Source organism: Carcharhinus amblyrhynchos, chromosome 9 (genome assembly GCF_965287045.1).
Source record: "Carcharhinus amblyrhynchos chromosome 9, sCarAmb.v2.hapA, whole genome shotgun sequence".
Classification (NCBI taxonomy): Eukaryota; Metazoa; Chordata; class Chondrichthyes; order Carcharhiniformes; family Carcharhinidae; genus Carcharhinus; species Carcharhinus amblyrhynchos.
In genome coordinates this window covers 36,556,503-36,572,386 of record NC_137332.1, presented here as the reverse complement: position 1 = coordinate 36,572,386, position 15,884 = coordinate 36,556,503, and the positions used below count along the sequence as shown (strand labels likewise).

Below are 15,884 nucleotides of genomic sequence, written 5' to 3'. Positions count from 1 at the left end.
ACTGATTCTACTCTCCATTTAGACAATGACTTTCATCATATTACCAAGGAAGATCTACTAAATGGTAGTCATGCTCATCCACACAAAGTGGTAGAATCAATGAGGTTCATCTAAGCAATGCTGTATTTGTGCAGTTGCTAGCAGCTGCATCAGAGCAACACCACAAAAAAAGACAAAGTTGTCTAGCTGGAGAGTAATGTTCTGTCTCTCCATGCCAAAGATGTTGAAATGCCATAGTGGTGATAGTATCTGCTGTGGTGGTAGACTCCTTATTATTTGAGTATGTCCAGTCATGCCTTCTGTGGGCCCTGTCATGACTGCAAAGTCATGATGTGGAGATGCTGGCGTTGGACTGGGGTAAACACAGTAAGAAGTCTCTCAACACCACGTTAAAGTCCAACAGATTTATTTGATGGGAAACACCATTAACTTTCGGGGTTAACCTTCGTCAGGTGAGTGACGAAGTGGCAAACGCCAAAAGCTAGTGGCATTTACTACCAAATATACCTGTTGGACTTTAACCTGGTGTTGTGAGACCTCTTATAATGACTGCAAAGTCCAGTAGGGTTTGGCATCCACAGAATTTGCAGTTCATAATGTCATTGTTTGCGCTTAGGTCGATCTGCAGCTATGTCAGCTCTGCCCTCTCCTGTACAAATACAGTTAAAGCCATTCTGCAGCAGCAACTGACTATGAATAATAATTTGCTCTTACTTTTTAAAATGCTTTGTATTCTCTGTGTAAAAAAGGTGTGAGAAATGTTTCAGAGTGTTTGGCAAATTCAAAATCGGAAACGACTCAAGAACAGGCTCAGATCTTGCTGGAATCACTGGCCCATGGTAACCCAAAGTATCAACAACAAGTGTACAAAGGACTGATTGCATTGTTGCCATGTACCTCCCCAAAAGTACAACAACTGGCTCTTCAGACACTGAGGACTTTGCAGGTGAGAAACAACAATAGTTGGAAGTCTGCATAAAATTCACTTTGTTTAAAGTGGTATTTTATTTTTAACTGCAGTAATCTTGTTCCTTTCATGTTGTTTTTCTGTTCTGTTTTAGTCCCTTGAAAATCTTTTTATCCAGAAGGGGAACCTGGCACTCTACACTAAGTCTTCTCTATCATTTTATGATATGAGATATGGAACAGGATTCAGCAACAGCTAATTTTAGATCCATAGTACTCTAGACTGTTTTCTCGATTGACCATTGTGGAGGCAGAAACAATAGTTAACATTTCAGGTTGATGCCTTGAAAGGGTTGCTCTGATGAAAAGTCATTAACCTGAAACATCGTTAACTCTGTTTTTCTCTGCACAAAGAAATGTGTTTCCTGCATTTAAACCATAAGACAATAAGGCGTTGGAGCAGTGGTAGGTCATTTAGTGCGTGGATGAGGTCATGGCTGAATTGATAAAATAATCCTCGACTCCACTTCCCCACCTATTCCCATAACTGTCAATTCCCTGACTGATTAAAAATCTCTCTACAGCAGCCTTGAACATACTTAACGACCCAGCCTCTAAAGCAGTTTGTAGTAAAGAATTCCACAGATTAGTACCCTCTGAGAGAAGAAATTCCTCCTCATCCCTGTCTCAAGTAGACAGCTCTTCTTCTGAGATTGTGCTCTCTGGTCCTAAAGTCTCCTACAAGAGGAGAAAACCTCTCAGCATTCTACCCTGCCAGAGCCCCTGAGAATCCTTTATGTCTCAATTAGGTCACCTCTCATTCTTCTAAACTCCAGTGAGTACAGGTTCAATCTACTCAACCTCTCCTCATAAGAAAATCCCTCCCTACCCAGGATCAACCTAGTGAATCTTCTCTGGACTGTCTCTAATGACAGTACATCTTTCCTTAGATAAGGGGACCAAAACCATTCATAGTATTCCAGGTGTCATTTAACTAGTGCCTTGTATAGTTTTAGCTTCCATATTTTTATACTCCATAATCTTTGAAATGAAAGCGAACATTCTATTTACTTTCCCTGTTACCTGCTGAACTGGCATGCTAGCTATATGTGACTTATGTGCGAAGACTTCCAAATCCCTCTGCTTCAACTTCCTGCAGTCTTTCTCCATTTAAATAATATTCTGTTCCTTTATTATTCCTACCAAAGTGCAAAATTTCACATTTTCCTACATTATATTCCATCTGTCTAGTTTTTGCCCACTCACCTAGCCTGCCTATATCCCCCTCTGCAGACTCTTTGGTTGAAACCCTACCACCTTGCCTGCCCCAGAGAATAGAAATCTCCATTGGCCTCGGGCAACATTTTATGATCTCGCCTGATTGAGGCTGTAAAATCCTGCCGGTAGTATCATCCTCACCACTTGCCTTCCCACCTATTTATGAGTCACCTGCAAACTTGGCAATTGTACATTCAAATCACTAATATGTATTGTAAATGATTGTGGCCCCAGCGCTGATCCCTGTGGCACACCACTAATTACATTTTCTGATTTTACTTTATATTTTACATTAAGATAGCTCCTTTCATGATCTCGACGTCTCAAATGTTTTACAGCCAATGAAATATAGTTGAAGTTTATTGTAGGAAAACCTGGCAGCCAGTTTACGCACAGCAAGGTTCCACAAACCTTGGTAATAACTAGGCCTTCTGTTTCTAATGTTGACTGAGAGATAAACATTGGCCATGATACTGAGAGAGGTCCCTTCTTTCTCTTTGAATTTGCCATGGGGTCTTTTACCTCCACCTGAGTGTTCAGATGGGCCCCGGGTTTAATATTTCATTAGGTGGATGACATTTTCAACAATACATTGCCAAGTCAATTCATTAACTGTAAATAGTAATGCAAGAAAAACAGAATCACAAACAGAATGTCATTTCCGTCTGCAATCTTGTACTACCTAGTGATCAATCACAAAACACTAATGGCAGAGGGTTGCAGGTCACTGCATTCTGAGAGTTTATGCCAGGGAATGGTGCTGAGAAACTGAAAACATGTTTCCTTTATAAAAGGTAGTTTTAAATGTTAATCTGGTAACTTGCTGTACATTGCAATTTTTGTTTCTTTTAGACGCTTGTGAAGACCGTGCATCCTTGTATTGTCGAACCGCTTTTGAATGTATTGAAAACGATACACTATGAAGTGCAATATGAAGGTAAACCACTATTTGGGTGAGAAAAAATTGGGCAGTGCAACATGAGGTTTTAGCTCTAACTGGATTTCTAGATTTCTGTTTTTAATTTTTTAAGAGTAAGGTTTTATCCAGAGACTGTACAACGTAAATGCTTTAAAGTCTATGTTGCTGAAATCCAGATAGAACATACCCTTATCAAACTAAAATTCAGGTCTGTATTAAAAGACCATTTATTTAAGTAAAATAGGTAAATGGTCAATACACTGTAATGATAAAAATAAATGCGTCACTCACTTTTATCAGAATATTACTTTGTGACAAGTATATCTGGTTAAATTGGCCATGTGTGTTTGCTGCAGGATAAATTTAAATAGAAAAATTAACTGCCAGACAAGCAGCAGAAATTTCTGGAATTTGTCTAGACCCCTTTTGGGGCTGGAATGGTTGGTGTGCTTGCTGTGCACATCTGAAGTCAGGGTCATCCAAAATTGTATCTTATCTGGATAATGCCAGCAATCTGCTGACACCTATTGAGCCTCTTGATGCAGCTCACTGGTTTCCTGAGCAATTGCCAGCACTGTTAAGGATGGGGAGGCAAACATAAGGAGGCAGGAGCAGGTTTGTGCTGGCAGCAGCCCACTGTAGTGCTGTGGACCCAGACGGAACATTGATGCTTCTCTGAGCTGCACCTTATGGCAAGTTAAAAATAAATGATTTCCTTTCAGTTAGTGGCCTCAAATAGCAGGGACCAAAATGTTCTTGTCAGAGCAGCAGTTGGGACCTGTAACAGGTGTGCAGGGCCAGGAAGAGAAATCATGGGCCCTGCTGTTTCCAGGCCCATTAACCTCATCTTCCCCTTAACCCTCCCCCTCATTCTTACATGTAGAATGCATGTTTATCTGTGTAACATTCAAAGACTGTACAGATCAAAGCTTGTTGCTGTAAAATGGCAGAGCTTGCATCAGATCAGCGTTACTCACTTATTTCATGTCATGATCTGTCTATTCTGCATACTTCTGGGAAATATTAGATGTGTGCCACTAATCCTTCACTAATATGGCATCCAGCTGCTGGTCTACACACTTCACATTACAAGTGTGTACATGTGCTGCAAACTCCATTTTTGAATTTTAAGTGCCTTGTAGCACTCAATAATCTCATTGAAATTTACAAATTTTTGAAGGGGCTTGATAAGGTGGATGCTGGGAGATCGCTTCTGTTGATCAGGGCATCTGAAACACTGGAGCATTAGCTCCTAATCCTGAGACTATCAAATAGGACTGAGATAAGGAGAAATGATTTCATTCAAAAGTTGAGAATTCTCTACGCAAGAGCGTAGTGGATGCTTCATCGTTGAATACGCTAAAGACTGAAATAGACAGATTTTTGGTCTCAGAGAATTAAGAGATATGGGGAGAGGATAGGAAAATGGAGTTGAAGCCCAAGATCAGTCATGACTATATTGAATTGCAGAGCAGGCTGGATGGTCCATATGGCCTACTGCTGCTGCTCCCGTTTCCAGTATTCTTATGTAATTTCACACCCAATCACAGCATCTAGTCCTTTCTGTTACAAATCTTGCTGAGTACAATTTGGATGTTGGAATTCCCTTCATAATGTTGACTACTAAAGTACTTCACAGCAGCTGAGAGATGCACATTTGTGATGTTGTGAAAGGCACAAACCACAGTGGAACCAAGACCATATCATAGAGAGGAAGGAGATTGGGATAAAAGGGCCTGGCATAGTACACTAAATACTTGATGGATAGAGCTTATCTGATAAAGTTTAAGTCATTACAGGTTTAATGTTTCAAAATAACATATCACCTGGGCTCTACCGATTACAATGTCCAAGATTAAAATGAACTCAATAAGGCTCTTTAAAGTTAGGTTCCTTACATAGCTGCCATGTTAACAGTTCATCACATCATGCTACTGACGGGCTTTGCTGTGTCTTACCCTTGAGTGTTGGCCCGGGTACAATGGAGGTATCTGCTTCTTCAAGGTCATTTGTATTTATTTTGACAGCAGAGCGGATCTTCAGGGTGGACAACCTGCCGTTGAAAGGGAGAGGGCCGGATGTGAAGGATCTGGTCCAGGGCCACGTTTCATTGAGAAGGAGGCAGTCAAGTTGGGAAGGGCCCATCTTGGCCTGGGACCACATACTAGCAAGAGGGGGGAGATCTGGTTGGGAAGGAGTCAACCCAGGCCACATATCTTCGAGAAGTAGGAGGTTAGTCAGGAAGGGCCTGGCCCTGGGCCGCACACCATTGAGCAAGAGGAGGCTGGGAAAGGTTGGCCTAGGACCCAGGGGCCAGTGTCATATACCACCAAGGGACAAAGCCAGAATGGGCCTTCTGGGGAGACTTTAAACACTTTATCTTGCATTAGCAGCCTCCAGCCAGGTCAGAAATGAAGAAAGCTCCAACAGAACAGTCCTCACATGAGTCCCAATATGAAATAAGAAATAAAGGAGGTACAGGGGAATCTGGCACATGCTACTCGGCAGTGATTGCTGTTGTTCAGAATCAGGACAGTTTATGTGCCTCAAAGGGCCTCCTAGGAGCTTGAACCCCAGTGATTAGCACTGTGTTGACCCACCTCTCCTCACCTCTGCAGGTGTGACCAATTCATTAACCTATGCAAGTGGACAAATGGCTGCTGAAGTCAGATGTCAGGCACATCTAATTATTGTTCAAGCCAGAGTACAGGACATGCCCCTTAAAGTCTGTTTGTCCCATTTTCTGTCCCAGGAATGGGCAAAATGAAGTCCAATTTTGCCCTCAGCTATCTCAGGATTCAGCAGAAAGATAATCCAAGCACCTTTGAAGGAATCCTGAAACAAAAGGTAGCTTTTCTTTTATGAGTGTTATGTGTGTACTAATCTTTGCCACACAGTGTAAAGCCAAGGGTCTTAGTTGAAAATCAAGTTCATTGTTGTGTTTTTCCTCCATTTCCTCCATTTTGTGACATTTCCAGTATTATCCTACACATTCTGAGTTGGTGGCCTTTTATTTGAGAAATATTTCATGTTACTGGGATTTTTAATCCCAATAATAGAAAATACAGAAAATATGATTGGATAAATGTATGAAAGGAAAAAAATTCAGGCTGTTGGGAGCCAGACTATTGGGATGACTATTCTGTTGGAGCTTTCTTTACACCACCATAGAGGTGACACAGGCTGAATGGCCTCCTTCTAAGCTTTACCATTCTGTATTTCTATTAAAAAAATCAAAAATCCAGTTTTGGTACATTACACAATTATATTGATCGCTTGTGGCAAAGAAAATATATTCTCATGTTGCATATAACTGATTACTGTCCTATAGGATTTGAATTTATCAAGATGCTCTTGAACTATAATGTACGAAAAGCTTTACTGGAGGGATTAGTTGCACGTCTTAATCCATCAATGGATGACATAAAGAATCGACCAAAAATTCTTGATGGTAAGATAGATAATCACAAAGATCCCAAGTTGTGATTAAGAGCGCTCCACCTGAACGTTTGAACAAATTTATTTGTTTAGTGAACAATTTTATTTGCTGGCAGAAGAAAGTTCAATAAAGTAGCATGGATTATCATCTGAATGGATGCCTGTATAAGAAAATATCATATTTTCTTACTATCACTGAGGTATATTGAATCAGACATATATGTATGTGTGGGGCCATGATGAATTTAATTAAACTGAACACAGTTAGATTGCAAGGTTAAAAACATCAAAAGGGGTAGATATGAAAACAAAGTTAATGTGAATATCAGTGAGGAGTATGAATAGAAATATGTATTAGAAGATAAGGGGTTAAATTGAAGTTTAGTTATTGATTTTCAAAGGAAAATTTACAACTGGCAAAGATCATAAATGAGTAAAGACCATAATGATAATGGTGTGGATACAGGAAGATAAGCCATTGTTGGAGATATTTTGGTTACAACTGCATAAGAGTGGAACCAATCCAGAGTAGTCCTAGTCAACTGGACAGAAAAGAAGTGTTGAGGATGAATATTTGGTCAATCTGCAGAGTGGGTGAGAAGGACAAGAGATGGTGCACAATGGTGATAGTAATAGAGGATGTAATTTGTGACTTTCATTGATGCCATTTTAGTGCAGTGGCAGGGTGGAAACATGAACAGAGATTCAAACTTCAAGTTGCAAGAAAGGTAGGTGCACATTTGCAAGTGATGGCATCTAAATCGTTCAACAGTGGACAATATCACATAAAAGTCATGTACCTCAGTCTATCCTGAATCAACATATACATGTACAAATCTACCAGCACGAACTACTGGGATCTTTTAGTGCCTTCCTTCCTTTAACTAGCATTCAGGTGAAATTTATTGTCCCATCAAGATCAGCTAATTCAATATGGATCAGATTTAAACTAAATACTTACTGGTCTTTATAGCTCAGCTATACATTACTTTTCTCAATGAACTATTTGAAGAGCTGTTATTTTGTTTTTGAATGCAAAATATGTATTAGCATCCAGAAATCATTTTCACAAATTAAGTTCTTGTTTTTAATTCATAAATTTAGTATAACTTAAATGCTAATAAAATTATATAGTTTTACTAACATCTTTTATCTAGGAATTTTTTAAGATAGTAATTTTCTTTTACGTTTAGATGAACCCAAAACAGACTTAACAGAATCCATACCTATATTTGTACAGCAGGCTGCAGCTGCAAAAATTATAGGGTAAGTTCTGTGCCAAATTATTTTATTGAAGACAAAATCCAGGTGGGTTTCAGCATTACCACTAATATTGTAAGTCACTAATGGACCAATAAATAAATTGTTTGTTGTACAGACGGATTTCCTGTGGCACCATGTAGTGAGTTGGGAACTTTCTCTGTTTTATAATATTGGGGAGAAGAAGTTGTGGGTTTAAGTATGTGGGAGACAATTTCTCAATCTAAGGGTTTGTTTGAAATTTTAAATTTAAAAAGATCTTACTTTGGACTCCAGAAATTCCAATTAGTGGGAAACAAAATGATGGACATTTTATTTCCAAAGAATTTGGAGAGATATAATCATAAAATGTTGGTATTGGGTTTTCTTGTTGGAAATGTTTTACATAATGGTTTCCATCACGAATGTTAGCATGGAAAGTGTTCTTCAGATTGGATGTGTACACCATATATATATATTATATAACGTTGATAAATTGACAGAATGAAAGGGATGATTCCATATTTTTAGCATGGAGCAGCCTGGTGCAAATTCATCGGCATACATTTAATCCGTGAATGGTCTACCCATCCAGGCACCAATTGAGGTCCTTAAATGGACAGTTAGTGTCCTGTTAAGGGCTTCACTCCACTGCTGCTGGTATTAACCACTCCGCTCAAGCCCACACTTCAAGACTCTCTTCTGCCATCACTCGCCTGTGCTAGGATCTGTCGTTGATCAAAGAGAGGCCTTGTGTGGGCCTACTTTTAGTCTCTCCAATGCTGAGTGCAGAAAAGCTGCTGATTTCTGAATGGCTGGCAGCTTTTGGCGGGAGTGGGTCATCTTTCCTGGGCTGCTGATCTTCTAATTGCCTAAGTGGCACAAAGTACAGTGCACCTTCCTGAAAGGCCGTGACATGGAGCCTTGCTAGCTCCACTGATGACTGAGACCCCATTGTCTCCTCAAGACTCTGCCCATTATCCATTGCTATTCATAGGAGTTTGCTATGCATAAGTTGACTGTCAATTTTCCTGTATTACAACAATTGGTTGTGAAATGCTTTATGATGCCCTGCAATTATGATAGGTGCAAAATGTTAACATATAATAGTTATAAATGCAAATGTTAATAGATTGACAATAATTAATACAAAGATTTCAGTATTAGAATAGATAATATGTATCAGAAACATTCATACCACTGCATCAGATGATGTCCTTTGAACTTCTGGCCAAGGTACATAATTGCCACAGAGTGCTTTGCTCTGCATATAGCTACTGTAAGATTTGACCTCAAATGTTTGATACCAATAAACACAAAAGTGGGCCGGGATTTTCCCAAAAATATTCTTAGTGCCGAATTCATGTAAAACTGGAGTAAATCCTGCTGGTTTTTTAAAGTGGGATTTTCAAAATGAATCTCCCATCTGTGCATCACAAAGTGCTGTAGAGTGAATCACAGTAAAAATTCTGGAGGCAGGGCCTATTCCCACTGGAGAGGCCGGCAGCATAGCGCTGAGCAGGACACTGCGCATCGGAGATCGGCACATACACAGTAACCCCACACTGCTGATCTCCTGATCGTTGGTCAGTTCGATCGCTGACCAGCAGAGCAAGCCTGCAACGCTGTGCCTCCGATCCCCATACCCACCAATCACTAGCTTTCTGGACATCTCCAGGCCAACCCCAACTGACACCTCCCCCCCCCCCCGCCCCCCCAGCAGCCCCAATCTTCTGTCTCTCCACTGCAGTCCTGAACCCACCCCCCCTTCCACAGCCCCAACCCTCCCCAACAACTGCCCCTGTGGCCTATTTCCCAGTACTGACATCTAGATGAGAACCAGTTTCCTTTGGAGAGAAGTAAAATAAATTTTGGGTGAAAAGGTAAAATTAATTATTATTTATCCTCATTGAAGAATATGTCCTGTGTGTGTTTTATAATGTTATGCCTTTCACAGTTTACTCATTCAAGAATCTGCTGAAGTAGCTGAGGAATTGCTGCGACTCAGAGTGGTGCACTACCTTATGATTGCTATGGGGAACCTGGATCATTCTGAAAGCCAAAGGCAGGCTAGTTTGACATTGGAAGTAAGCATATCATTATGGGAATAATTTTCCAAGTCTGTATTTCTGGCAAGATGCTTCACATGACATCAGCTGGGAAATCATGAAAAGTGAGCTCGTGATGTCCAAACACTTGCTGTTGATGTGTGAAGCTCCCTGTCAGCAGTGTGAAATTGGCATAATCACCTCTTGCATCTTGCTGGGCAATGCATACTCAAGTAACACAGTAAAAAGTCTGACAACACCAGGTTTTAATCCAACCGATTTATTTGATAGTAAACGCACAAGCTTTCGAGGTTAGTCCCTTCGTCAGGTGAATGGAGAGTTCTGGCCTCAGACAGAGCATATAAAGCGCAGACTGTTTAGAGATTACTGATTAGAATGCGAATCCTTACACCTAACCTGCTGTTCAAGACCTGAAGTGGTTGACAATGTGAGTGGAAGGAGCACTGATCACAGGTTAAAGAGATGTGTATTGTCTCCAGACATAGAACATAGAACATAGAACATAGAACACTACAGCACAAACAGGCCCTTCGGCCCACGAGTTGTGCCGATCACATCAACACCTACCAACCTACAGACCTATCTATAACCCTCAATCTCATTAAACCCCATATACTCATCCAGAAGTCTTTTAAAAGACCCCAGCGAGTTCGCCTCCACCACCACTGACGGCAGCCGATTCCATTCACTCACCACCCTCTGAGTGAAAAACTTACCCCTAACATCACTTCTGAACCTCCCTCCCTGCACCTTAAATCTGTGTCCTCTCGTAGCAACCATTTCAACCTGGGGAAATAGCCTCTGAGAGTCCACCCTATCTATTCCTCTCAACATTTTGTAAACTTCTATCAGGTCGCCTCTCAACCTTCGTCTCTCCAGGGAAAAGAGTCCCAGCTCCCTCAACCTAACTTCATAAGGCATGCCTCCCAGTCCAGGCAACATCCTTGTAAATCTCCTCTGTACCCTCTCAATAGCTTCTACATCTTTCCTATAGTGAGGCGACCAGAACTGCGCACAATACTCTAAATGAGGCCTGACAAGGGTCTTATAAAGTTGCAGCATTACCTCCCGACTCCTAAACTCAATCCCTCGATTAATGAAGGCCAGTACACCATACGCCTTCTTGACCACCTCCTCCACCTGCGAGGCCGATTTAAGAGTCCTGTGGACCCGGACCCCAAGATCCTTCTGCTCTTCAACACTACTCAGACTTCTGCCCTTGATAGTGTACTCGTTCATCCCGTTGGTTCTGCCAAAATGGACGACTACACATTTATCTGCGTTGAAGTCCATCTGCCACTTCTCCGCCCAGTCCTGCATCCTATCTATGTCCTGCTGCAACTTTTGCCATCCTTCCAGACCATCCACAACACGACCAACCTTCGTGTCATCAGCGAACTTACTTACCCATCCCTCCACTTCCTCATCCAGGTCATTTATGAAAATGACAAACAACAAGGGTCCCAGAACAGATCCTTGAGGCACTCCGCTGGTGACTGACCTCCATTCAGAAAAAGCCCCATCCACAACCACTCTCTGCCTTCTGCAGGCAAGCCAGTTCTGGATCCACAAGGCCAAAGGCCCTTGGATCCCATGGCCTCTCACCTTCTCAAGAAGTCTTGCGTGGGGGACCTTATGAAACGCCTTGCTGAAGTCCATGTACACTACGTCCACGGCACTTCCTTCGTCAATGTGTTCAGTCACATTATCGAAGAACTCAACTAGGCTTGTAAGGCACGACCTGCCCTTGACAAATCCATGCTGACTATTCCTGATCATGTCAAACCTCTCCAAATGTTCGTAAATCTTGTCCCTCAGAAGCCTCTCCATCAGCTTACCAACCACTGAGGTTAGACTCACCGGTCGGTAATTTCCCGGGCTATCTCTGTTCCCTTTCTTGAAAATAGGAACTACATCCGCAATCCTCCAATCCTCCGGAACCTCTCCTGTCTCCATTGACGACGCAAAGATCATCGCCAGGGGCTCTGCAGTCTCTTCCCTCGCCTCCCACAGTATCCTGGGGTACATCCCATCTGGTCCCGGCGACTTATCTACCTTGATGGAATTCAAAAGTTCCAACACATCCTCCTCCTTAATATTCACGTACTCAATCCTTTCCATCTGCTGGAAATCCAGAACAAAATCTCCCAGATCGGCTTCCACTGTGAATACTGAGGCGAAGTACTCGTTAAGCACCTCTGCCATTTCTTCTGGTTCCACACAAACCTTTCCCCCCTCACCTTTTATAGGTCCTATCCCTTCTCTTCTTATCCTTTTACCTTTCACATATTTATAGAAGGCCTTGGGATTCTCCTTTATCTTACCCGCCAAGGTCTTCTCATGACCCCTTCTGGCTCTCCTAATTTCCCTTTTAAGTTCCTTCCTACAGTCCTTATACTCCTCAAGATCTTTAGCCTCTCCTAATTCCCTGAACCTCTTGTACACCTTCCTTTTCCTCCTGACTAGGTTCAACACAGCCTTTGTGCACCACGGTTCCCTCGACCTACCAAAACCCCCTTGTCTCATCGGAACGTTGTCATTCAGAGCTCCAGACACACATTCCTTGAATATCTGCCACCTTCCTTCAGTACTTTTCCCTAAGAACGCCTCCTTCCAGTTTATTTGTCCAAGTAACTTCCTGACTTCTTCGTATCTCCCCTTACCCCAGACAAACACCTTCCTAGCCTGCCTGATCCTATCTCGTTCCAACGCAATTGTGAAGGAGATAGAATTATGGTCACTAGAGACAGTACAGTAAGTGAGGTTTTGCAAACCCAGGCAAGTCATGGGGGTTACAGATAGTGCGACATGAACCCAAGATCCCTGTTGAGACCGTCCTCGTGTGCGGAACTTGGCTATCAGTCTCTGTTCAGCGACTCTGCGCTGTCGTGTGTCGTGAAGGCCACCTTGGAGAATGCTTACCCGAAGGTCAGAGGCTGAATGCCCATGACCACTGAAGTGTTCACCAACAGGAAGGGAACAGTCTTGCCTGGTGATTGTCGAGCGATGTTCATTCATCCGTTGTCGTAGCGTCTGCATGGTCTCCCCAGTGTACCATGCTTTGGGACATCCTTTCTTGCAACGTATCAGGATGTCCCGAAGCATGGTACATTGGGGAGACCATGCAGACGCTACGACAACGGATGAATGAACATCGCTCGACAATCACCAGGCAAGACTGTTCCCTTCCTGATGGTGAACACTTCAGTGGTCATGGGCATTCAGCCTCTGACCTTCGGGTAAGCATTCTCCAAGGCGGCCTTCACGACACACGACAGCGCAGAGACTGATAGCCAAGTTCCGCACACATGAGGACGGTCTCAACAGGGATCTTGGGTTCATGTCGCACTATCTGTAACCCCCGTGACTTGCCTGGGTTTGCAAAACCTCACTTACTGTACTGTCTGGAGACAATACACATCTCTTTAACCTGTGATCAGTGCTCCTTCCACTCACATTGTCAACCACTTCAGGTCTTGAACAGCAGGTTAGGTGTAAGGATTCTCATTCTAATCAGTAATCTCTAAACAGTCTGTGCTTTATATGCTCTGTCTGAGGCCAGAACTCTCCATTCACCTGACGAAGGGACTAACCCTGAAAGCTTGTGCATTTACTATCAAATAAATCAGTTGGATTAAAACCTGGTGTTGTCAGACTTTTTACTGTGTTTACGCCAGTCCAACGCCAGCATACCCACATCATGACTACTCAAGTAACTGCAGTGATTATATTCATTCATGATAAAAAATATTATTGAATGCACCATGCAATAATTCAAGGTGAAGAAAATAAGCAATTCAAAACTAGGCAAAATGTTTTTGTTATCAAAGTGGTGGTGATAAATGTTATTTCTTTATTAAGTTTGAATATAAACATATTTCCCAGATGGCTCATTAAGTGACCTTTGCTGTCATATTTCTCTTCAATAAAAACTATATTTTAAAAGTATTTAATTGGGCATAAAAGCTGCAATCCAATGTAAATTCTAATTTTCTTAATAGTCCATTAAAATTATTATGAAGTAGACCTAATTGAATCAAAATGTTCATTATTAGATCAGGTAAAAGGTAATGTAATAGAGATCTGAACTAATTGAAATTCCATCATTGCAGTTTGAGAATTTGAATTGTTTTAAAACAATATCTAGAAAATACCTGGAAAAAATGGCATCAGCAGAAGTCACTATGAAGCTTTTAATGTCCTTTCAGAATGAAAAGCTGTTTATCTCTCTAGGACTCTGGAAAGTGCATCTATGTGGATGAGGGCAAAGATGGAATCCGCCTCAGCTATGATATCTTCCTGTTGGCACTGGTTGTCTGGTTCAAATGTGTAAAACTGTGAAATGTAAAGTCAGTGCCTTTAAGAATTGGCAGTAATGGGGAGAAAAGAAAACAATTGGAAACCCAGTAAATAAAATTATGACAGTTTCCAGTAAGTTATGAATTAAGCACAAGAAATTGTGTCCTTCATCACCACTTGCACATTTCAGGAAAGGAAGCCACAGTAGTTCTTGTAAATATATCTGGGATACATAATTGCCATTTGGATGCCAATTGCTCAATCAACTCTGAGAATTGAAATAGTTGATGACATTCTGAGGGAGCACTGTCAATATAAATTGAGCTGTCTTGGCAAGTAGCACATTGATAATGTCTTACAGAGGCCTGCACAGAAAATTGGTTGACATGACAAAATTCCTTTGCTTTGCTGGAAGAAGGCTGTGACAAAGGAATTGAGAACTGTGCGTAAGGGTTGTGTGTGTTATGATTCTCAGTTGCAGATCTGGCTGCAGCAATTAGCTGTTGTCTTCCAAAGCTTCATAATCTGACAGTTCCATGTTGCTGCCTGATTTAATCTGGCTTCATCTGTAGCTACCTTTCTTGTTGTTCCAACATGTAAATCATGCAACATTCAGTTCCCATTAGGAAGCCCAGATCCCATATCAACAGTTGTCTTTAAAATGGATTGCATTCCAAGTATAATGCAGAATTTAAGGAGGCTTCCTGAGCATAAGAATTTTTAAGAAAGCTTTGCAATATTTGTAGTGAACTCACAAAATGACCAAAAATGTCCATGTGCTTCTTTAATGGAATATTTGTATCTTGATGAAACAGGTCCCAAAAAACTGTGCCTTTTAAGAAGTGACTCATATTTTCTTGGGTTGATACAAAGAACGAACAAGGAACAACCCAGCACAGGAAACAGGCCCTTCGGCCCAACGAGCCCACGCCGCCACATCTTCCTACACCTACCCTGCCCTGTGTGTATGTGAGTGGAACCCCTAATGTAGCCAGATTCAGGGTAGAATAGTGTCAATTTGGTACACCAATCAGCTTAAGAGCACATCTTTGGGGTGTGGGAGGAAACCGGAGCACCCGGAGGAAACCCACGCAACCACAGGGAGAATGCGCAAACTCCCACAGACACAGGCCCAAATCCATGTATCTGGACAGCTAGCAGTGATAGTCACTGAGCTGTTGCGGTGCCCGTCTGCTGGTCCAGGATTAAGCATACACAACGACACAAAGTACTAGGCCACTCCCGGAACCTCCAAGAGCAGCCCACGCACGACCCACCATGTGCATGCCTCTCGTTTGACAACAAAGTGGACCGACACCTGTGGAAATAAAAAGACAAAACATTAACATGTAATACTACATTTCCGGTGTCATCCCAAGGCTCTGACCCTATTTAATACCCTCTACTATAACCCTCCATCCTTGTTTCGCTCATGTGTCTATCTAAGTAAACCTTAAACAAGTCCAACGTGCCTGCCTCCACCACCCTACTCGGTAGCGCATTCCATACCCCCACGACCCTCTGCGTGAAAAATCTTCCTCTTGTATCCAAATTATACTTCTCCCCCCTCACCCTTAGATCGTGACCTCTCGTAATTGTCCCCAATCTAGGGAAAAGCCTACCACTGTTTACTCTATCTATTCCCTTCATTATTTTATAGACCTCTGTCATATCCCCCCTTAATCTCCATCTTTCTAAGGAGAAGAGCCCCAGTTTCTCCAACCTTTCCTTGTAAC

General features: G+C 42.0%; 1 protein-coding gene across 1 annotated transcript in view; it reads left to right on the top strand.

Moving 5' to 3' along the window:
• Positions 1 to 15,884, top strand: part of armh1 (armadillo like helical domain containing 1) — a 44,701-nt gene that overhangs the window by 15,679 nt on the left and 13,138 nt on the right. Inside the window, exons 5-9 of the mRNA XM_080196556.1 lie at positions 750 to 946; positions 3,037 to 3,121; positions 6,435 to 6,554; positions 7,735 to 7,807; positions 9,738 to 9,867. Of these exons, the coding sequence (XP_080052682.1) occupies positions 750 to 946; positions 3,037 to 3,121; positions 6,435 to 6,554; positions 7,735 to 7,807; positions 9,738 to 9,867 (605 nt within the window). The remainder of the gene's footprint in view (positions 1 to 749; positions 947 to 3,036; positions 3,122 to 6,434; positions 6,555 to 7,734; positions 7,808 to 9,737; positions 9,868 to 15,884) is intronic.